Here is an 18466-nt window from a genome sequence, read left to right as displayed (position 1 = left end):
CAGCTGTCCTTTAAAAAAAATCTTAATTTCATTTTATTTAAAATCTAATCAGTAGAAAGACAAACCACGTACTTGAGTTAGATACCCAAGATGAAACATTACTCCAGTACAAGTAGATCTCATCCCTTTAGTCCTGAACATGAATAAAAGTACAAAATTATTGCCCTTCAAATATATTTAAGTACTGAAAGTAAAAGTAAATGCTCTAACATTTAGCACCATGCTCTGTGTGTAAAACCAGTCTAATAGAATTTGTTTTCCAAAATAAAGTGCTATGTTTGAATGTTTATTATTTAATTGGAATCTTCAAATACTGTGAATTATGGTAAAACAAATAACTAACTAGCTGGCTAACTTAGCTAGCTACAGGCGTTGCTAAGGCAATTTTTTGCGTACTAGGCAATAGCCTATTTAGCTAGCTACCTAACTAACCATGTATACAATGCTAATGTTGGACTTACACTCACCGGTCACTTTATTAAGTACACCTTGCTAGTACTGGGTTGGCCCCCCTTTTGCCTTCAGAAATGCCTTAATCCTTCGTGGCCAAGATTCAATAAGGTACTGGAAACATTCCTCGGAGAGCCTGGTCCATATTGACATGATAGCATCACGCAGTTCCTGCAGATTTGTCAGCTGCACATCCATGATATGAATCTCCCGTTCCACCACATCCCAAAAGGTGCTCTATTGGATTGAGATCTGGTGACTGTGGAGGCCATTAGAATACAGTGAACTCATTGTCGTGTTCAAGAAACTAGTCTGAGATGATCCGCACTTTATGACATGGCGCGTTATCCTGCTGGAAGTAGCCATCAGAAGATGGGTACACTGGTCATAAAGCGATGGACATGGTTAGCAACAATTCTCAGGTAGGCTGTGGCGTTGACACGATGCTGCATTGGTACTAATGAGGCCAAAATGTGCTAGGAAAATATCCTCCACACCATTGCACTGCCACAACCAGCCTGAACCGTCGATACAAGGCAGGATGGATCCATGCTTACATGTTTCCCTCTCCCCAGCCACCTCTTCTAGCTCCTCTGGTAGGATACAGAGGTGTTCCCAGGACAGCAGATATATAATCTCTGCAGCATGTGTTGGGTCTTCCCTGGGGTCTCCTCCCAGTTGGACATGCCTGGAGCACCTCACCAGGGAGGCGCCCAGGATGCATCCGGACCAGATGCCCGAACCACCTCAACTGGCTCCTCTCTACATGGAGGAGCAGCGAGACTACACCGAGCCTCTCAGGGATGACTGTGCTTTGTACCTTATCTCTAAGGCGGAGCCTGGACATCCTGCAGAGAAAACTCATTTCAGACGCTTGTATTCGCGATCTCATTCTTTTGGTCACTACCCAGAGCTCGTGACCATAGTGAAAGTCGGAACGAAGATTGACCAGTAAATCGAGAGCTTTGCCTTTTGGCTCAGCTATCTCTTCTACACAACGGTCCGGTACAGCATCCGCAATACTGCAGCCGCAGCACCGATCCGCCTGTCAATCTCTCGTTCCGTCCTTCCCTGACTCGTGAACAAGAACCCGAGATACTTGAACTCCTCCACTTGAAGCAAGGACTCATTTCCGACCCAGAGAGGGCACTCCACCCTTGTCCGACTATGTACCATGGTCCCAGGTTTAGAGGTGCTGATTCTCATCCTGGCCGTCTCGCACTCGGCTGCAAACTGATCCAGCGAGAGCGGTAGGTCCTGGCCTGATGATGGCAACAGGACATCTTCCACAAAAAGGAGACACAGAATCCTGAGGCCACCAAACCAAACCCCATCCACCACTTGGCTATGCTGAGAAGTTCTGTCCATTAAAGTTATGAACAGAATCGGTAACAAAGGGCAGCCCTGGTGGAGTCCAACTCCCACCGGGAACCAGCCTGACTTACTGCCGGACATGCGAACCAAGCTCCTGCTCCGTTTGTACAGGGACTGGATAGCCCATAGCTTTCATGTTTTTATGCTTTCATGTTGTTGATGAAAATTCTGACCCTACCATCCAAATGTCACAGCAAAAATGGAGACTCATGAGAACAGGCAACGTATTTCCAATCTTCTATTGTCCAATTTTGGTGAGCCTGTGCAAATTGTAGCCTCAGTTTCCCGTTCTTAGCTGACAGGAGTGTCACCCGGTGTGGTCTTCTGCTGCTGTAGCCCATCCATCTCAAGGTTCGACGTGTTGTGCATTCAGAGATGCTCTTCTGCATGCCTCGGTTGTAACAAATGGTTGAGTTACTGTTGCTGTTCTATCAGCTCCTCTGACCTCTGGCATCAACAAGGCATTTGTACCCACAGAACTGCCGCTCACTGGACATTTTCTCTTTTCAGACCATTCTCTGTAAACCCTAGAGATGATTGTGCAGATCAGCAGTTTCTGAAATACTCAGGCCAGCCCGTCTGGCACCAACAAACATGCCACATTCAAAGTAACTTAAATCACCTTTCTTCCCCATTCTGATGCTCGGTTTGAACTGCAGCAGATCGCCATGGCCAAGTCTACATGCATTGAGTTGCTGCTATGTGATTGGCTGATTCGATATTTGCGTTAATGAGCAGTTGAACAGGTGTGCCTAATAAAGTGGCATTCACAAACCATTTGCTGCAAGATATCGTTAGATTTCCCATTAAAGAAAATGAGCTGAGCCAGACAGCTGGCTCCACTGTAAACAAACTCCCAGAACAGTAACGACACAATGTGTGATGACATCACCGATTACAATGTCCACTACCTTCAAATTTTATGCTGCTGTCAGCTCACTCATAAAACACACACACACAGAAAACCACAGACTGCCATTTCCTTGATGTTTTACAAATGACTAATTTAATAAATCTGGATCCCAAGCACATAAGATTTTTCTAGTACTATGTTCTGGTTATAATGTAGTGGATGACAGAATTGCACATCAGAAATGTGTTCAGGACCAAGACCAAAAACGTGTCGAGGGAGAAGGTGCAGGTCAGGGTCTCTGCGGCGCTACACATCATTACTCCTCACTAATGTGTTAGTACGCACATCTGATCTTCTCCTCCATTTATGTTACACTCTCTCTGTCGATTACTACACCCATTGCTTCCGCTAACCCTGGGACTCAAGACTGATATGATAATCACGGGACTAACGCGTAACAATGACCCGTTTGAAAGTGTCACTCTGGATCATTGCATTTTGTCCATTAAACGCTAGTGCGACGCACTGCTTGCATGGCAAGTTCAGTTCAGCGTCTCGCGATGGTGATGCTCATCAAGAGCAGTCCATGCACAACACAGAAACAAAGAGTGATCCAGATCGTACCCGGGGAGAACAGCAGAACCCTTTCTGTGCAGTTCTGAGAAGAAGATGGGACAGGGTCCATACAGGAGTGAGATGTGCGAAAGGCCACCTGAACAGTCCAGCTGTCAGAAGCCCAGAGTTTGCCTTACTGACACAAGGCCAGAGGGAAGCAGGTGATTCAAAGAATTCTGTACAGAGTTATTCCCCCATTTAGGAATGTTTAGCAAAGTCCGGTTAATGTCAACTAACACGCGGGATTTTGGTGTCCCTTGTTCCTCCACCATTTTCCTCTACGCCACGCTTCCGAGAAGTTGGAGAAGCGTCCTGTTGCATCTCCAGTTCAGGGGAGGCGGAGTCTGGTAAGGGCACGTCAGAGGTGGGGCTCTCCAGGTCAGGGGAGGCGGAGTCTGGTAGGGGCATGTCAGAGGTGGGGCTCCCCAGCCCAGACAGTGTGTGGACCCGTGTGGGCTCGAACTCCACCCGCTCAGTCTGCAGATGCACACCGATGAGCTCCAGTCCTGTTAGAGCGCCCCCTATCGGTGTCTGTACGACCACCTCCTCCTCCTCCTCCTCCTCCTCCTCTCGGGCCTGTGGATGGTCCTGGCCAGTACTGAGCTCTAGTGCCCCCGTGTGGCTGTTAGGAGGCATGACACCAGCCTGGGAGAGTATCTCTTGTCTGAGTGAGGCCAACTGAGCTTGCAGTAGCTCTTTATGCTGAGACTGCAAAGTCTCCATCTACAACACAAAAACAGAGTGTAGCCGTCAGTCAGCATGTCAACCCATCAAATTAAACGTTACAGCAAAATGAGCCAATAGCCAAACAGGACGTAGAGGTGCAAGGCAGAATGAGTTGGGGGAATGAATCACTCATGCCATGAACCAATATTGCAATTAGAGATTATATTCTACAAACTAAACTCCAAGTCTGTATTCAGGAACAACAAAGTCAGTTTTCAACCAAGACAAACACATGTCCCTTGTTCCTATGTGAAAACAATTATAAGAAATGATACAGTTACTACTCCAATTATTTAAACATCAATATTTCAGAACAATTGAAAAAGGAAGCCATCCAAGGATCTTGTTCAGAATCTCCATAGGAGATGTCCAGAGAGCAGTGAAGAACTCTGGAGGACCACGTCTCTCACCAGCGTCAGCAGCCTCTGCTGGCCGTGGTCAGGGTTCTGGTACACCTGCAGCTCTTCAAACATCTTCACGTTGGACTGAACCAGACTGGCCACCTTCAGAAAACAGGACAGGTCAAATGAGACAGGACAGGTCAGACGAGACAGGACAGAGGGAAAGGACAAGGACGACAGCTGTTGAGAAACACTCCAGCAAACAAACAAACGCGCACACACACACACACCTGCTCTCTGAGCTGTTTAATCTCAGCCTGTAGGGTCTTCTCCATATTCTCCTTCTCCTGGTGCAGTGTCTCTATCTGCTGACTCAGCTCCACCACGCGTTTCTGAAGCAGCGTCTGCTCCAAACTCTCCTCTCCCTAGAACACCACACACAGTTCTCAGCGAGGAACACCAGACTACGCTCTGAGAAGAACACAAGACTTTGCTGATCTCTGCTTCTCAGGGCGTCCCCTCCATGCCATGAGTAAGTACACAGTGGCCACGCAGGTATCCATTAGCTCCATCATCAGCTGCAGGCAGCTCTTTAAGACTGGACACTCCTGATCCAGCCCTGCAGCAAGGTTTTAGCAGCTCCGTAAACCTTCACCTGGCCTATAAGAACAACTGTGTCTTTGTCCTCCTGGATCGTACTGGCTATGGCTGTTGAAGGCACACCTGTTTAAGGCACACCTGTTTAAGGCACACCTGTTTAAGGCACACCTGTTGAAGGCACACCTGTTGAAGGCACACCTGTTGAAGGCACACCTGTTGAAGGCACACCTGTTGAAGGCACACCTGTTTAAGGCACACCTGTTTAAGGCACACCTGTTTAAGGCACACCTGTTGAAGGCACACCTGTTGAAGGCACACCTGTTGAAGGCACACCTGTTGAAGGCACACCTGTTGAAGGCACACCTGTTTAAGGCACACCTGTTTAAGGCACACCTGTTTAAGGCACACCTGTTTAAGGCACACCTGTTGAAGGCACACCTGTTGAAGGCACACCTGTTGAAGGCACACCTGTTCTGTGAAAACGCCGGTGGCTTCGTCATAGATCAAGCTTCCTGTATGGCCCTCGGGGTCCATCAGAACCAGGGTCTGGGTTTGTTCTGGTGCATGCTGGGAAGAGCCCACCTCCTCTTCAGCGCCCAGGGGAATACCATTACTCTCACCTTCTTCCTTCAAACACACACACAGACAGACAAAGAGCAGCCATGTCAGAGACCAATACCAGCCACGCTGGAAAATAGTTTTAGAACACACAAGCTTTTACAAAATATTTACTAATAATTTCTCTATGCACAATATTATATATATTTAAACACACTCCAGAACACAGTCCTGGCGTGCAGACCTTGGGTTCTTCAGTGAGTAGAGAGGCCTCAGTGTCTGGGGCAGTGGTCAGGAGCGAGTGGGTGAGGGTGGGGCCCACAGTGGCCCCAGGGCCCACACTCACCACCAGCCCACTGTACGCCCTCTCATGGGCCTCTGTACTGCCGCTGTAGTACTGTCTGCAGTTCACGTCCTGGGGGAGAGACAGACGCAGACGTAGACACGCAGACGTACAGACACACACGCACAAGAATGCACACACACACTTGAGTTCATTAAGGTACCTTATGGCCTATCATTAGTGTATGTGAACGTCTAATGTTGATTACTGATAAAGGATCATCTGAAGGTGGAGCTTAACACAAACACACACTAAAATAACTCAGTCCTATGACCACCCTGTTCCACACATACAAATAAATTAATACAATTATGACAGCATGATTGTGACACTTGACTACACTCCATTCTTCGGGCTCCATGATCCTCGTTAACTTCTGTACTTGTACCCTTCAATGACATTTTATGCCAATGAGTGAGCTGGTCAAGGGAACTGCAACCTAGTGCACACATCGGAGTGCACACTTACACCCTGCATTCATTCTGTAGGGTCAGGGCCATAACAAACATGGCAAATGTTGCCCAATGGGATGATTCCGCTCATGACCACCTGTGTGACCAGAGCCAGACACGCACCTGTGTGACCAGAGCCAGACACGCACCTGTGTCACCTGGATCTGGAAGGTGGTGTGCGGGTTGCGGAAGTGTGTCCTGTAGTGCTTGACGGCCTCGTCCCGCCGGTTGAAGCCGTTCCTGCAGCGGTAGCAGTGCCAGTGGGCGCCTTTGAAGCGCTTCTCTCCTTTAATGGTGCCCACCATCTCACAGTGGTTACAACAGCGCAGCACCTTTAGACCTGTGGTCATGTCAGGGGGAGGGGCAAGGCCAGGGGGAGGGGCAAAGCCAGGGGGAGGAGTAACATTTTTAAAGGGCCGTTTCCCGCACGCCTGTGGCCTCAGTAGATCAACACAAACACAGTTCTAATAATAATCCATCATACTGCTATCCCAAGCGCCCCAGTCCTTGTCCCAAGATTAATTCTATTTGCTAATCAACTCTACAGACTGTGTGGCAACACTGAGGCCACACATGTACATGAACATCAGTTCAGTCTCTGTCACACTACTAGTGACAAACTACTGTCTTACTATCTTAACCTCATGTCAACTCTACTGCCTCACGTCTCTACCTCACCACCGCCTCACACCACTACCTCATCTCTGCTCTTTCACGATGTGCCTCACCTGCAAAGTCGATGCCCTTGTCGACGTGTTTGATGCGGAAGTGCGCCCTGAGGATGACGGGGTCCTGATAGGCCTCGCCCACCGTGCACAGCGGACAGTGCATGTGCGCACCCTTGTCACGCGCATCACACTTATCGTCCTGGCACAGAACGGGGGTGTAGGTGTGCTCCATGCCCCTGATCCGGACAGATGGGTGAGCCTGGGGGGCAACCGGAGCAAACATCGGGGCAGTTTTTGTGAACTTTGTGAATGTTGACACAAATTAAACATGTGATCCTATAAACTGTAATATACATGATGACAATTCTAATGATAAAATAATTATACAATGTTTTTTAAAGGCCTTTTTTGTCAACAGCCATGGAAGAGACCTGTCACACCTTAATGATGTTGTGATGTGCCACATCATTATTACAATATATAGCAGTATAACCGCAATATGACTGGTTGTCCAATCCGATAATATCTTTTTTATATTGACTTCTCTTACACACTTGATTCTATAAAAACTTCAGTGCAAGTGGTATGTCCATCATCTCTAGAATGAAGGTGAACCAGTAGGTGCACTTTATTACAGCATTATGAATTTAGAAAGATATCACTGTGGTCTACATCAATACCGCATACGATTTGCTAACTAAAGTGGGAAGCCAGCTAAAAAGAGATTCATGCCATTATTCGGTTTACTGTATACATTTAAAACATAATAACCTAAGTGGATTTACCATAGACAAGTATCTGATGTTTTGCCACCAGTATCTTTACAAATAATAAACCTAGACATCCTCTACTTTTAACTGTTACTACTGCCTACCCTGTTGTGTTTAACGGAGAGCCAGACGGCCTCAAGGGCACTCAGGCTAACTAACTAGTTAGTAAGATACGTAGCCGAGTAATTGAGGATTACCAATCTATCCAAAACTGCGTTTACAGTAGCGGACTTACGCAAATTGCGGAGGCAGTACTGCAGCCAAACGAGGACTACGTCCGCACACCAACACGGGTTATGAACACAGGTGAGCGGCGCTAACGGAACCAGCTAACCTCGCTGTTTAGCACAGAAACGTCGTCTAACGCTGGCGATACGAAACACAAGTGTCAAGGATTTGGGTTTTACTCACGACAAACACTGCCATCCTCTACGTAATTACACTCATTGAGGTCAAACCGTGCTGTCTGCCGGCGTTTACGCCGTCGTAGTCTGGAGCATTTTAGAGCGGGTGTGTAGTTCGTCACTCGGTTGTGTGCACACGCTCCTGCGGCGTCAGGACGTTCTGCGCACCGGGTCACGTGCCGTTGTAATAATTCAACGCATTTGAAATTCATTGGCTGAAATGAATCGTAAATTAATCTTGACCAGTCAGAGTGCGAATCGTTTAGTAAAAGATGTAAAACGATGTAAAGAGCTGCGTTGATAACTGGAGCATATGAACTTCCTCTGGTTCCCCTGGGCCTGCGCTCCGTGGTTGGGAGGGTTCTGTCCGGGCTCCCCCTCTCACAGCGGCTGAGGCGGGGGTCACTGGGAAGTGCGGCCCTGGGTCTCCACTGCTCCTGTGGGGGCTGCGGACAGGCAGGATTCCCTGGTCTTTCTCTGCCTGCCCCTGGCCTCTGGGGGAATGTTGTCACAGCTTTCTACTAGAGGGGTATTCAACTAAGGATTTTCATAGTCGAATCTGATTCGTCAGATTTTCCCTTTAGTCGACTAATAGTCGAATCAGGGTTATATATATATATCTAGAGCACCTTAAACGGGATCCCGTTCTCATTCGGGACTTTTTTCCACTTCAAAGTAAATACCTAAAACACTCAGATAAATGAATAAACATGGTAGGTTGGCTTTATTCAGCTTTTATTTATTTACTTGTTTATTTTTTAAAGAAACGTTAGAGAACATTAACCGTCAGTGCGCAGTGCGCATATCGAACTGTCAAACAGGCACTGTGCAAAATGTCAAAAATAATTTAAATAAAATATGCCTGCCTGAAAATATATATAAAAAAATTGCCACACAACAGCAAAAAAATTATAAGTAAAGGTTCAAGTAACGGGGTTTAAAAAGCAAACAACAACAAAAAATGTTTAAAGGTACTTGCCGAGACGCGCCGCGATGAGACGACACAACACGACCGAAACGACAAACGGCTGAACTGTTTTTTTCGCCTTACCCGTTTTAAATGGTATGTTATGGAGTCAAATTAGGGTCTTTAATGGTGACGAAAAAAAAATAATATCGCAAATATAAGATTAGCATTTTGCATTTTACGTTCCTAATTTGTTTCTGCAATACTTTCCCTCTTTTGCATTTCTTTCTTTTCTTTGCGTTTCACATTTTATGTTGCTGCTTTTTTGCAATACTTTCTCCCTTTTGCGTTTCTTTCTTTTGTTTGCGCGTCACTGCTTTTCTTTGCGTCTCGCATTTTACGTTCATAATTTTTTTTTGCGCTTCTCTCTTTTCTTTGCTCCGGTTTTACCCTCTGTGTGGGGGCCGGGAAAGAGGCGTAGCCAAGAGCGAAAGGCGTGCTGTGAACGTTCAGCGCCGTCAGTTCAGACGGTCGCCCAGCTGGACCACAGGTATATGCGTGCAGACATAGACATCAGGTGCTAAAGCACCACCAACTCTGCCCTTTATCAACGAAAGTGCCCTTTTAAAACTTCGTTTAAAAAATATATTATTATATGTGATATATATACTCAGTGATAACAGAGCAGGCTCCCTCCTATCTTCACTCGCTTTTAAAGCCTTACGTTCCGGCCCGACCGTTGCTCTCCTCCACTGAACGTCGCTTTGCTTTACCTAACATCCGTAGGAAGCAATCCAGACTGTTCTCCTCTGTAGTTCCTGGATGGTGGAATAAGCTGCCCTCGACCATCAGAGCAGAGCAGTCTCTCACTAGTTTTAAGAAACTCTTAAAAACTGAGCTCTTCAGTGAGCACCTGCTCTAGTGACTTTAAACACTCCACTGCACCATCATCCATTTTTTTTTTTTTTGCGCCAAGTCTGAATTTTATTGTATCTACTCTTTTATAGTATTGTAAGTCGCTTTGGATAAAAGCGTCAGCTAAATAAACAAATAAATAAAATAGTCATTACATTATAAGTCTGGCATATTGACTCTGCCATGCAAAAACCTTAATTCAAAAGGACAACTGTACATCTTTTGTTATACACATTGTAAGATAGCAATGCGACTGTAGGGCTACGCCCCCCTCTCTAGCTGTCACTTCGGGTTCCTGCTCCTCGTGTCTGTGTTGTTCCCTGCGTGTCCATCTCCATGGTCTCCCCTTGTCTGACACGCCCGTGTCATCAGTGTCTTCACCTGTGTGTCTAGTTTAGTTTAGTGTATTTATAGTTCCAGTGTTTCACATATCGGTTATCGGTTGTTTTGTTCCAATTGGTTAGTTTGTGCTCTTGTTATTCATGCTCTTTGGTCTGTGTTCTACGCTTCCTGGTCTCTGAGTTCTACTCGTTTCGTTGCTTAGTCGTCTGTGTTTTCCGTAGCCTGATTTTCTAGTTTGTGTGCGTTTACCCCGTGTTGGGTTTAAAGTGTTCGTTCGGTGTTTAATTCTTAGTATCGTCATGCCTGTTTATTTGTCAAACCTGGATGGCTCGCCCGTTATGACCCCTGCCTGTTTGAATGACTTTGATCATGGAATTCCTCTTAATAAATCTCGCTCTCCTCAGCGTTTGTGTCTCCTCGCTCTGTAGCACGAGCTACGTTACAGCGACACATTTACCTGAACAACACACCTCACTTAGAGACCAGCGCACATATATACACAACATATATGTGCAAAGACCGCTGTTATTTGAGCAGCAAACAAACATTTACATCAATAAACAGAATATAAAATAAAATAGAGCTACATTTATCAAAAACTGGAATTAACTTTACCTCTGAACTTCGTTTTAAAAAGTGATTTCTTCATTGTCTGTGAACATAAAATAAAAGATGACGTTTGCAAGTTAGCTATAATGCTCCTATTAGCTCAAAAATATATCGGTGTTCAGTCAAGTGTTCGTTGGATAATAATTCTCACACTATTTCTTAAATATATATCTTAAAATGTAGAGTTAAATTGAGTGATGGACCTTTTATACATAACTATTAACCAAATTCTACTTACCATTTCCTATTGTCTCCGTTTCCCAGCGGTTCCTTTGAATTTGCGCCTTTTCGCTCCCGCGCATTCATTGGTAGACATGGGCAGATGGGTTCGCTTTCTTTTTTTTAATTAAGGGGTGAAAATAGCCTCGCTGTGTGGCAAATGCTACTTGTACCCGGGTGCAAATAGACACTCCGTTTTAATTAAAAGGGAAACACTTGACTTCTTGTGCTGGTCTCTTTAGGCACTGGGATGTTGATCAAAACCAGAGGAGCAGACACAGAGGTAGACGTGAGAACAGTCTGATGGGTTTGAAGCCATGAGTCAATCCGCCTAAACTAACAAACCAGACAAGGAAGGAGCAAAGTCGAAAAACCAGAAGCCAAAACAGAATGATAACTAGAGAAGCCAAATAATAGAACACTTTGACAATACTTCACATCGGCTGGGTCAGTGTAGCGGGTTTAAATGGGGAGATGGATAGGTGAAGGTAATCATTAATCAGAGGATGCAGATCTGGCAAGAACACGTCACTTGAATGGATTATTGGTAGATGGTTTCTGGGTGGTGGAGTTCATGTTAGACAGCTAGCTAAAAATACGCAGCAAGAAACTATAATCCATAGTCAGAGACATTTTAATGAAATACAAGCTTCAATATGCTTTACTGACAAACCAGTATAAAACACATGTAATTGTACTATTTGTCTGCAGTTCTGCTGATCAGGGATGAGTTTCCCGAAACGTTCTTAGCGTTAAGTACTTCTTAACCTCATACGTTTCATATGAGGTTACGAAGTACTTAGCGCTACGAACGTTTCGGGAAACCCACCCCAGGTCTGTAAAACTGTATGTTATTTTGTGTAGGTTATCTCTGGGACAGTTCTGGCTGTGTTACTGTATTCTATTGTAGAGTACATCACATTGTCCTGTAACGAAAACACAGCAAACATTAATGCTCACACACCACCACACAGTCTGGTACTGCTGTCTCTGAAGGGAAGTTCCAACACCTTCTCTAATACTTTAGCTAAGGAATGATGTTCCTTTATCCTTCATGGTCCTAAACCACACCATGTACGTCTATGCAGACCAGCGAGACGAGCTCCACTATCTAAATGTTCATGTTCATAGCCATAAAACAGCTGAGGACAGATTGGGTTGAGTTGCCACTGATACTAATAAGAACCTGATACTAAATCCAGGTATTAGAGATGAGCCAAGACAGACGGTATGTGAACACTCACCTGTGTCTGCTGCTCTCTCCTCTGTCCTGTTTGTCCCTCTCTGGTTGCCGTCTGTCCGTGCCTCTGAACTACAGCAAGAAGCCAGACAATGTGACACATCAAATATCATGGATAGCTCATGATACTGTGTGTGTGTGTGTGTGTGTGTGTGTGTGTGTGTGTGTGTGTGTGTGTACCTTTGAATGGCCAAAATATGACTCCGAGTCCCAAAAACAGCAGCAAAACAGGAATAGCAATGAGGAAGCGCTTGTTTAAGGTGTCCGAGGAGCCTGAAACATTGAGTAAAAAGTACTTTTGTTTTTGATTGTGTGTGTGTGTTACTCTGTGTGTTAATGTTTGTCTCCAACAAACTGAAATTTCTCTATAACACTGAAGACAACAGAGCATTTTCCTCATCTTAACTGGAGCTGAACCCTCCTGTGTACCACCAGCTCTTGAGTCATCAGACACGACTACATTAAAACATTTGCTGTTAATTTACCTGTTCAGTTCATTAAAATGCATGAATCCACAGATATATTATAAAATTCAAAGCAGTGTTGCCACAAAGGTCAATCAAATCAGATGGTTTTGTATTGTCTACGATCTACGATCACCATGATGGTGTCACTGTCCAGTCATCACTCAGACAACAGGACACGCCCACACTCTCCTACACACCTTAGTGTGACTCTTCTTGTGAGTTCATAATCTTTAAAATCTCTATTTGCAAGATGTCACAGATGAATTAGTTTAATAATAATTTAGTCTTAAAATGAAAGTAGGAACACAGATCTTAAGAATGACTTTACCTTCCACAGTGAGTATCATGTCTGTGTGTTCCTGTCCTCCAAGATCACACCTGTATTCTCCCTCATCCTCTTCAGTCAGGTGTGATATGAGTAGAGAGTGATTTCCTGGAAAGTGAGCAGTACCCAGCTGAACTCTGTTTCTGTACTGTTCACTCTCACTGGAGATCACGTCCCATGTGTTTCTGTTTGTGTTGAGTTTCTCCCAGGTGAATCTCTCAGGTGTGGTGTGTGTGTTGGTGCAGGAACAGGGCAGCAGTACTGACTCTCCTACATGAGCTCTGATGTAAACGGCTTGAGAACTTTTTACCACAGTGCAGCCTGCAGAAGCACAAACCAGTACGTTAAAGGTTTATTAACATTATACTGTGTTAACATACATGCAATAATCAGTATGTTAAATGTTTATTAACATACTGTGTTAACATACATGTAATAATCAGTATGTTAACAATTTATATTCATTATACTGTGTAAACATGCAAGGCATTAATTGACATCAGAGGATTATCAGATTTAACCAATGTGAAATTAAGAAATAATTAATGAAAAATATACCAAATACTAAATGCAATTCAGTATTATGAGATAATTTTAAACTCACTTTCAGATAAATGAACAAGAATGATGAGAAGACACAAACTCGACAGCATTGTCACTATGGAAACATCACTGGTAATCCACGACCACTGTGGACACACACTGACAACTCTCCACCCAGAACTCCACTACCACTGTGGACACACTGTCTCCAGACGTCTCTCAGCAGCACTTTAGTCCTCCAGACCCTGATGTCCACCCAGCAGAGAGGAACTGAGAACAGATGAACTTCACCAGAGATCTTCTGTCCTTTAATGTTCTCATCAGCAGTTATTTTAGTCTCACATTTCCACACCCATGTGGTGTGAGAACACTTCCTGTTTCTCTTTTCTAACACTTCACAGGCACACTGACCCAGTCTCACCCTGCTACTCGCTCTGTGGGATGCACATACATACTGTGGCCAGTCTATGTTTACAACAGCAGGCCCGAGACTGTTGATGCCCACTGTGTGAAACCATGACAACTAAAGCCACAGAAAAATGCCCAGATCACAAAGACACCTTCTTCTGCCAAAGTCCTTACAAGCTCCTTCTCTCTCTAATATGGTTATGAAGTTCTTTATGAAGATTGTTCATTCCTCAAAAACTGCAGGGAAGGTAAAAGACCTGAAACATGATTCATTTTCATATTGGTAATGAAACACAAGGGGACCATTTCATGTTATACTTTATTTCCTTGTTTACTGATTAAATGATATATTTATTTCACAAGCAATTAAGACATGAACACCATGTAAATTTTGTGAGTGTGAGTGTGTGTTAGTTTAATCTGATGTGTGTGGAGGGTGTGTGCTTTAGGTTAATCTGATGCTGCTCCTGCACTACACAATACTGTGATTATGTACTACTGTACATAATCTCTTAAAGGAGAACTGTGTGTGTGTGTGTGTGTGTGTGTGTGTGTGTGTGTGTGTGTGTGTGTGTGTGTGTGTGTGTGTGATACCTCTGTATCTCCAGTAAATGACTCCTCCCATTCCTACCAGCATCAGAAGAGGGATAGTGATGCAGGCCATGGTGATGTAAATGGACTTCTGTGTGTAAACAGATCAATAAATAAAGGAGGTGCATGTTTACATATTTGGGAGTGATTACTGCATTGTATCTGTGTAAGTGAACTCATTATAAAATTACAATAAAGCATCCATGTAGATCGGATAGCAATGCAAGACAGAAATACAAATCACAGGTGTAAAATATGAGAGGAGACATGAGAAAGAGTGAGAGAGAGAGAGAAAATAGAACTATGTGTGTGTGAGAGTGTAAAATTGCAAACTTTTGGCACTGGAAGAATATCTGACAGACACCCAAGAAAATATGAAAGAAGAACTGTGAATGTTTGATAACTCAACTATGACATCTGACCTTTAGGGGCCTCTGTGCTGGGCTCACTGTGATTGGTCCTTTGAGAGGACACTGGGGTTGCGGTTGCTGGCCAGTCTGTCTGGTCTGTCTGTCTTGTGTGGCTAGTGACCACTGGAGTAGATGTTGTAGTTTGAAGTGGAACGTGTTGAAGGAGAGAAGATTTCAGGGTTGAGTGTTATGTGATGAGAGATCTGCATTTCTGAGTGATACAGAGTTACAGCATTAGAGATACAGCATTATCTAAAATAATACAGTCCTACTAGTAACACAGCACATCACACACACACGTGTTATTGTGTGAGTCACATCTGAACTCTTTGCTCTGTAGGTATTGAACTGTGCTGCATATACCCGGGTGCAAATAGCATCTGCCTTAATAAAATGACTTTAGCTGTCTGCAAGCATTTAGTCTTTGATGTTCTCGTTACAGTAAGACATTATTCATTAAATAAAATCTTATTTCAAACATCCATCCATCCATTATCCAAACCGCTTAATCCTGCTAGTCGGGGTCACAGGGGGCTGGAGCCAATCCCAGCAACTCCAGGCGAAGGCAGGGTACACCATGGGCAGGTCGCCAGTCCACTGCACAGCCAACACACACGCACGCACTCACACCTACGGGCAATTTAGAGTGATCAATCAACCTACCACGCATGTCTTTGGACTGTGGGAGGAAACCAGAGTACCCAGAGAAAACCCACACAGGCAGAACATGCAACCTCCACACAGAGCAGCCCAGACCGAGAATCGAACCCAGACTGCCTTGCTGTGAGGTGACAGCGCTAACCACCACACCACCGTGCCGCCCCTTATTTCAAACATTTGTTTTAATTTCTATGTATATCTAAAATGTCAAGTAGGAGACTGAGAATTCTTCAACAGAAGTCAGTAAGATCTTAATGTCATAAACTACACGACCCAGATGACCTGAGGCTTCACTGCATCTGAAGCCTTTGTCATGTCCCAGAAGCCTTTGCACACTGGGTTTGACCTTTGTAACTGAAGCCAATATAGAAATAAAGATAAATGTGCCATAAGTGGTCCGTTCACCTCAGGAAAACCAATAGCTTGTGTTGTCTTGAAAACAGATCAAATTGTCTCCACTGCAGTAATGAACTGAATGCTGTTCTGGCTCTGCTGGGAGTTCAGCTGTTGGTTGTGTTACTATTCAAGAGATCAGAACTCACTATAGCCCCTCCCCCAAATCCACTCCACTTCCCCCTTGGGAAAACACACAGAAGCAATAAACACCTACATCACAACCCACATGTAAAGTACTGCACCACATATACAATCAACCACAGCTGGATACAGAAGTGGGTAGAGGACATAGAGATGAGTCATACACAGAATAAACAAGTGAGGATAAAACAACAAACACAAATTAACCAGTGAGCACATTTCACATACCACACCCTGTGGACCCAGTTAAGCAATACATGTCTGAGGAGGAAGAGGTGCATGCTGGGAATTGTCATAAACAGTAAATACAATACAGTAGCATGGCCACAGTGACATCAGAATAAAACAGTTCTAACTACTGTAAAAAATAAATAAATAAAACAGACTTTAAACTGGAGTCACTGGAGTGAATGTGAGTGTCTCTCAGAATCCACACTGACATGGATTCAGTCAAGGATCTTGTACAGAGTCAGATTGTGATTGGCTGATTAAACCATGAAGGTCAGAACTGGATCACAGTCACTGATGCGGATTTGGAGGTTGTTTGACCGTCTTCATGAATGTGTGAAAGAAGAAATGATATCTGTACACACCACTAGAAGAGGAACAACACAACAGAATTTAAAGCCCACAAACCCAAACAAGGAGCATGTGTGTGTGTGTGTGTGTGTGTGTGTGTGTGTGTGTGTGTGTGTGTGTGTGTGTGTGTGTGTGTGTGTGTTATATATTGCTAAACAGTGCACCATCTTTAGAAACACATGTAATGTTCATCGCATTGCTAGATGTTGCGCCAAGTCTAGTAATACACATGTAAGGAGGAAGTGGTGGATGCTGGGAAACTGTACTGCCTTCATGGTATTACAGTTTTTTGCAATTTTTAAGACAAACCCTGGGACCCTTAAACATAACTGAAGCTAACTCCTCTACAGAGGTTTCAATTCCAGGTTCAGAAAGTAAAAGTCCTCACCAGGATTTTGCTCAGGCTTCCTGGATTGTGTTGATTCCACTAATTTTACCTGGATTGCACCAATTAGAAAGTCTAGCAAGCTTGAGCAAAATCCTGGTGAGGACTTTTACTTTCTGAACCTGGAATTGACAGCACTGCTCCTCTAGACTATTGATCTATTATACTAAGCACATTCTGTGCTATACTTTGCAATCCTAAAACATACTTTTTACAGAACACTAAATGCAGTTCTCTACATTACTCACGTAATTCACAACTGAGATAGATAGATAGATAGATAGATAGATAGATAGATAGATAGATAGATAGATAGATAGATAGATAGATAGATAGATAGTTAGTTAGTTAGTTAGTTAGTTAGTTAGTTAGTTAGTTAGTTAGTCTTTATTGTCCACAGGGGAAATTTGTTTTCACCATCAATACAAAGCCTCATCAACATAGATACATACATAGATATACTTAACACATACCCTCCCCTCTCCCCACCAAACATAAATACATATATATAAACACATACACGTCAGACAGAGCAGATCACATAGGTATACTTAACACATACCCTCCCCTCTCTACACCAAACATAAATACATATATAAACACATACACGTCAGACAGAGCAGATCACATAGGTATACTTAACACATACCCTCCCCTCTCCCCACCAAACATAAATACATATATATAAACACATACACGTCAGACAGAGCAGATCACATAGGTATACTTAACACATACCCTCCCCTCTCTACACCAAACATAAATACATATATAAACACATACACGTCAGACAGAGCAGATCACATAGGTATACTTAACACATACCCTCTCCCCACCAAACATAAATACATATATAAACACATACACGTCAGACAGAGCAGATCACATAGGTATACTTAACACATACTCTCCCCTCTCTACACCAAACATAAATACATATATATAAACACATACACGTCAGACAGAGCAGATCACATAGGTATACTTAACACATACCCTCCCCTCTCCCCACCAAACATAAATACATATATATAAACACATACACGTCAGACAGAGCAGATCACATAGGTATACTTAACACATACCCTCCCCTCACCCCACCAAACATAAATACATATATATAAACACATACACGTCAGACAGAGCAGATCACATAGGTATACTTAACACATACC

At 43.9% G+C, this 18466-nt stretch overlaps 2 protein-coding genes across 5 annotated transcripts; both read right to left on the bottom strand.

Moving 5' to 3' along the window:
- Positions 1–79: 79 nt before the first annotated feature.
- LOC143481829 (uncharacterized) lies at positions 80–11892 on the bottom strand. 4 transcript variants are annotated; one of them, XM_076979986.1, is made up of 9 exons: positions 11166–11892; positions 10934–10970; positions 7041–7239; positions 6462–6652; positions 5762–5932; positions 5413–5586; positions 4650–4784; positions 4429–4521; positions 80–4015 (listed from the first exon to the last, which is right to left on the bottom strand). In XM_076979986.1, the coding sequence occupies exons 3-9, from the start codon at positions 7210–7212 to the stop codon at positions 3521–3523; spliced, it is 1431 nt and encodes a 476-aa protein (XP_076836101.1). In that variant the 5' UTR covers positions 7213–7239; positions 10934–10970; positions 11166–11892; the 3' UTR covers positions 80–3520. The 4 variants fall into 4 exon arrangements, with proteins under 4 accessions (XP_076836101.1, XP_076836102.1, XP_076836099.1 ...); XM_076979987.1 differs by lacking the exons at positions 10934–10970; positions 11166–11892 and adding an exon at positions 7986–8142; XM_076979984.1 differs by lacking the exons at positions 10934–10970; positions 11166–11892 and adding an exon at positions 8162–8543 and having other exon boundaries at positions 81–4015.
- Positions 11893–11942: 50 nt separating this feature from the next.
- Positions 11943–14273, bottom strand: LOC143481832 (uncharacterized). The gene is made up of 5 exons (XM_076979990.1): positions 13783–14273; positions 13182–13499; positions 12567–12659; positions 12391–12458; positions 11943–12072 (listed from the first exon to the last, which is right to left on the bottom strand). Exons 1-5 carry the CDS (start codon positions 13829–13831, stop codon positions 11998–12000), a joined length of 603 nt encoding a protein of 200 aa, XP_076836105.1. The 5' UTR covers positions 13832–14273; the 3' UTR covers positions 11943–11997.
- Positions 14274–18466: the final 4193 nt, after the last annotated feature.

Source organism: Brachyhypopomus gauderio, chromosome 18 (genome assembly GCF_052324685.1).
Source record: "Brachyhypopomus gauderio isolate BG-103 chromosome 18, BGAUD_0.2, whole genome shotgun sequence".
Lineage (NCBI taxonomy): Eukaryota > Metazoa > Chordata > Actinopteri > Gymnotiformes > Hypopomidae > Brachyhypopomus > Brachyhypopomus gauderio.
This window is presented reverse-complemented; position numbering and strand designations above follow the sequence as displayed.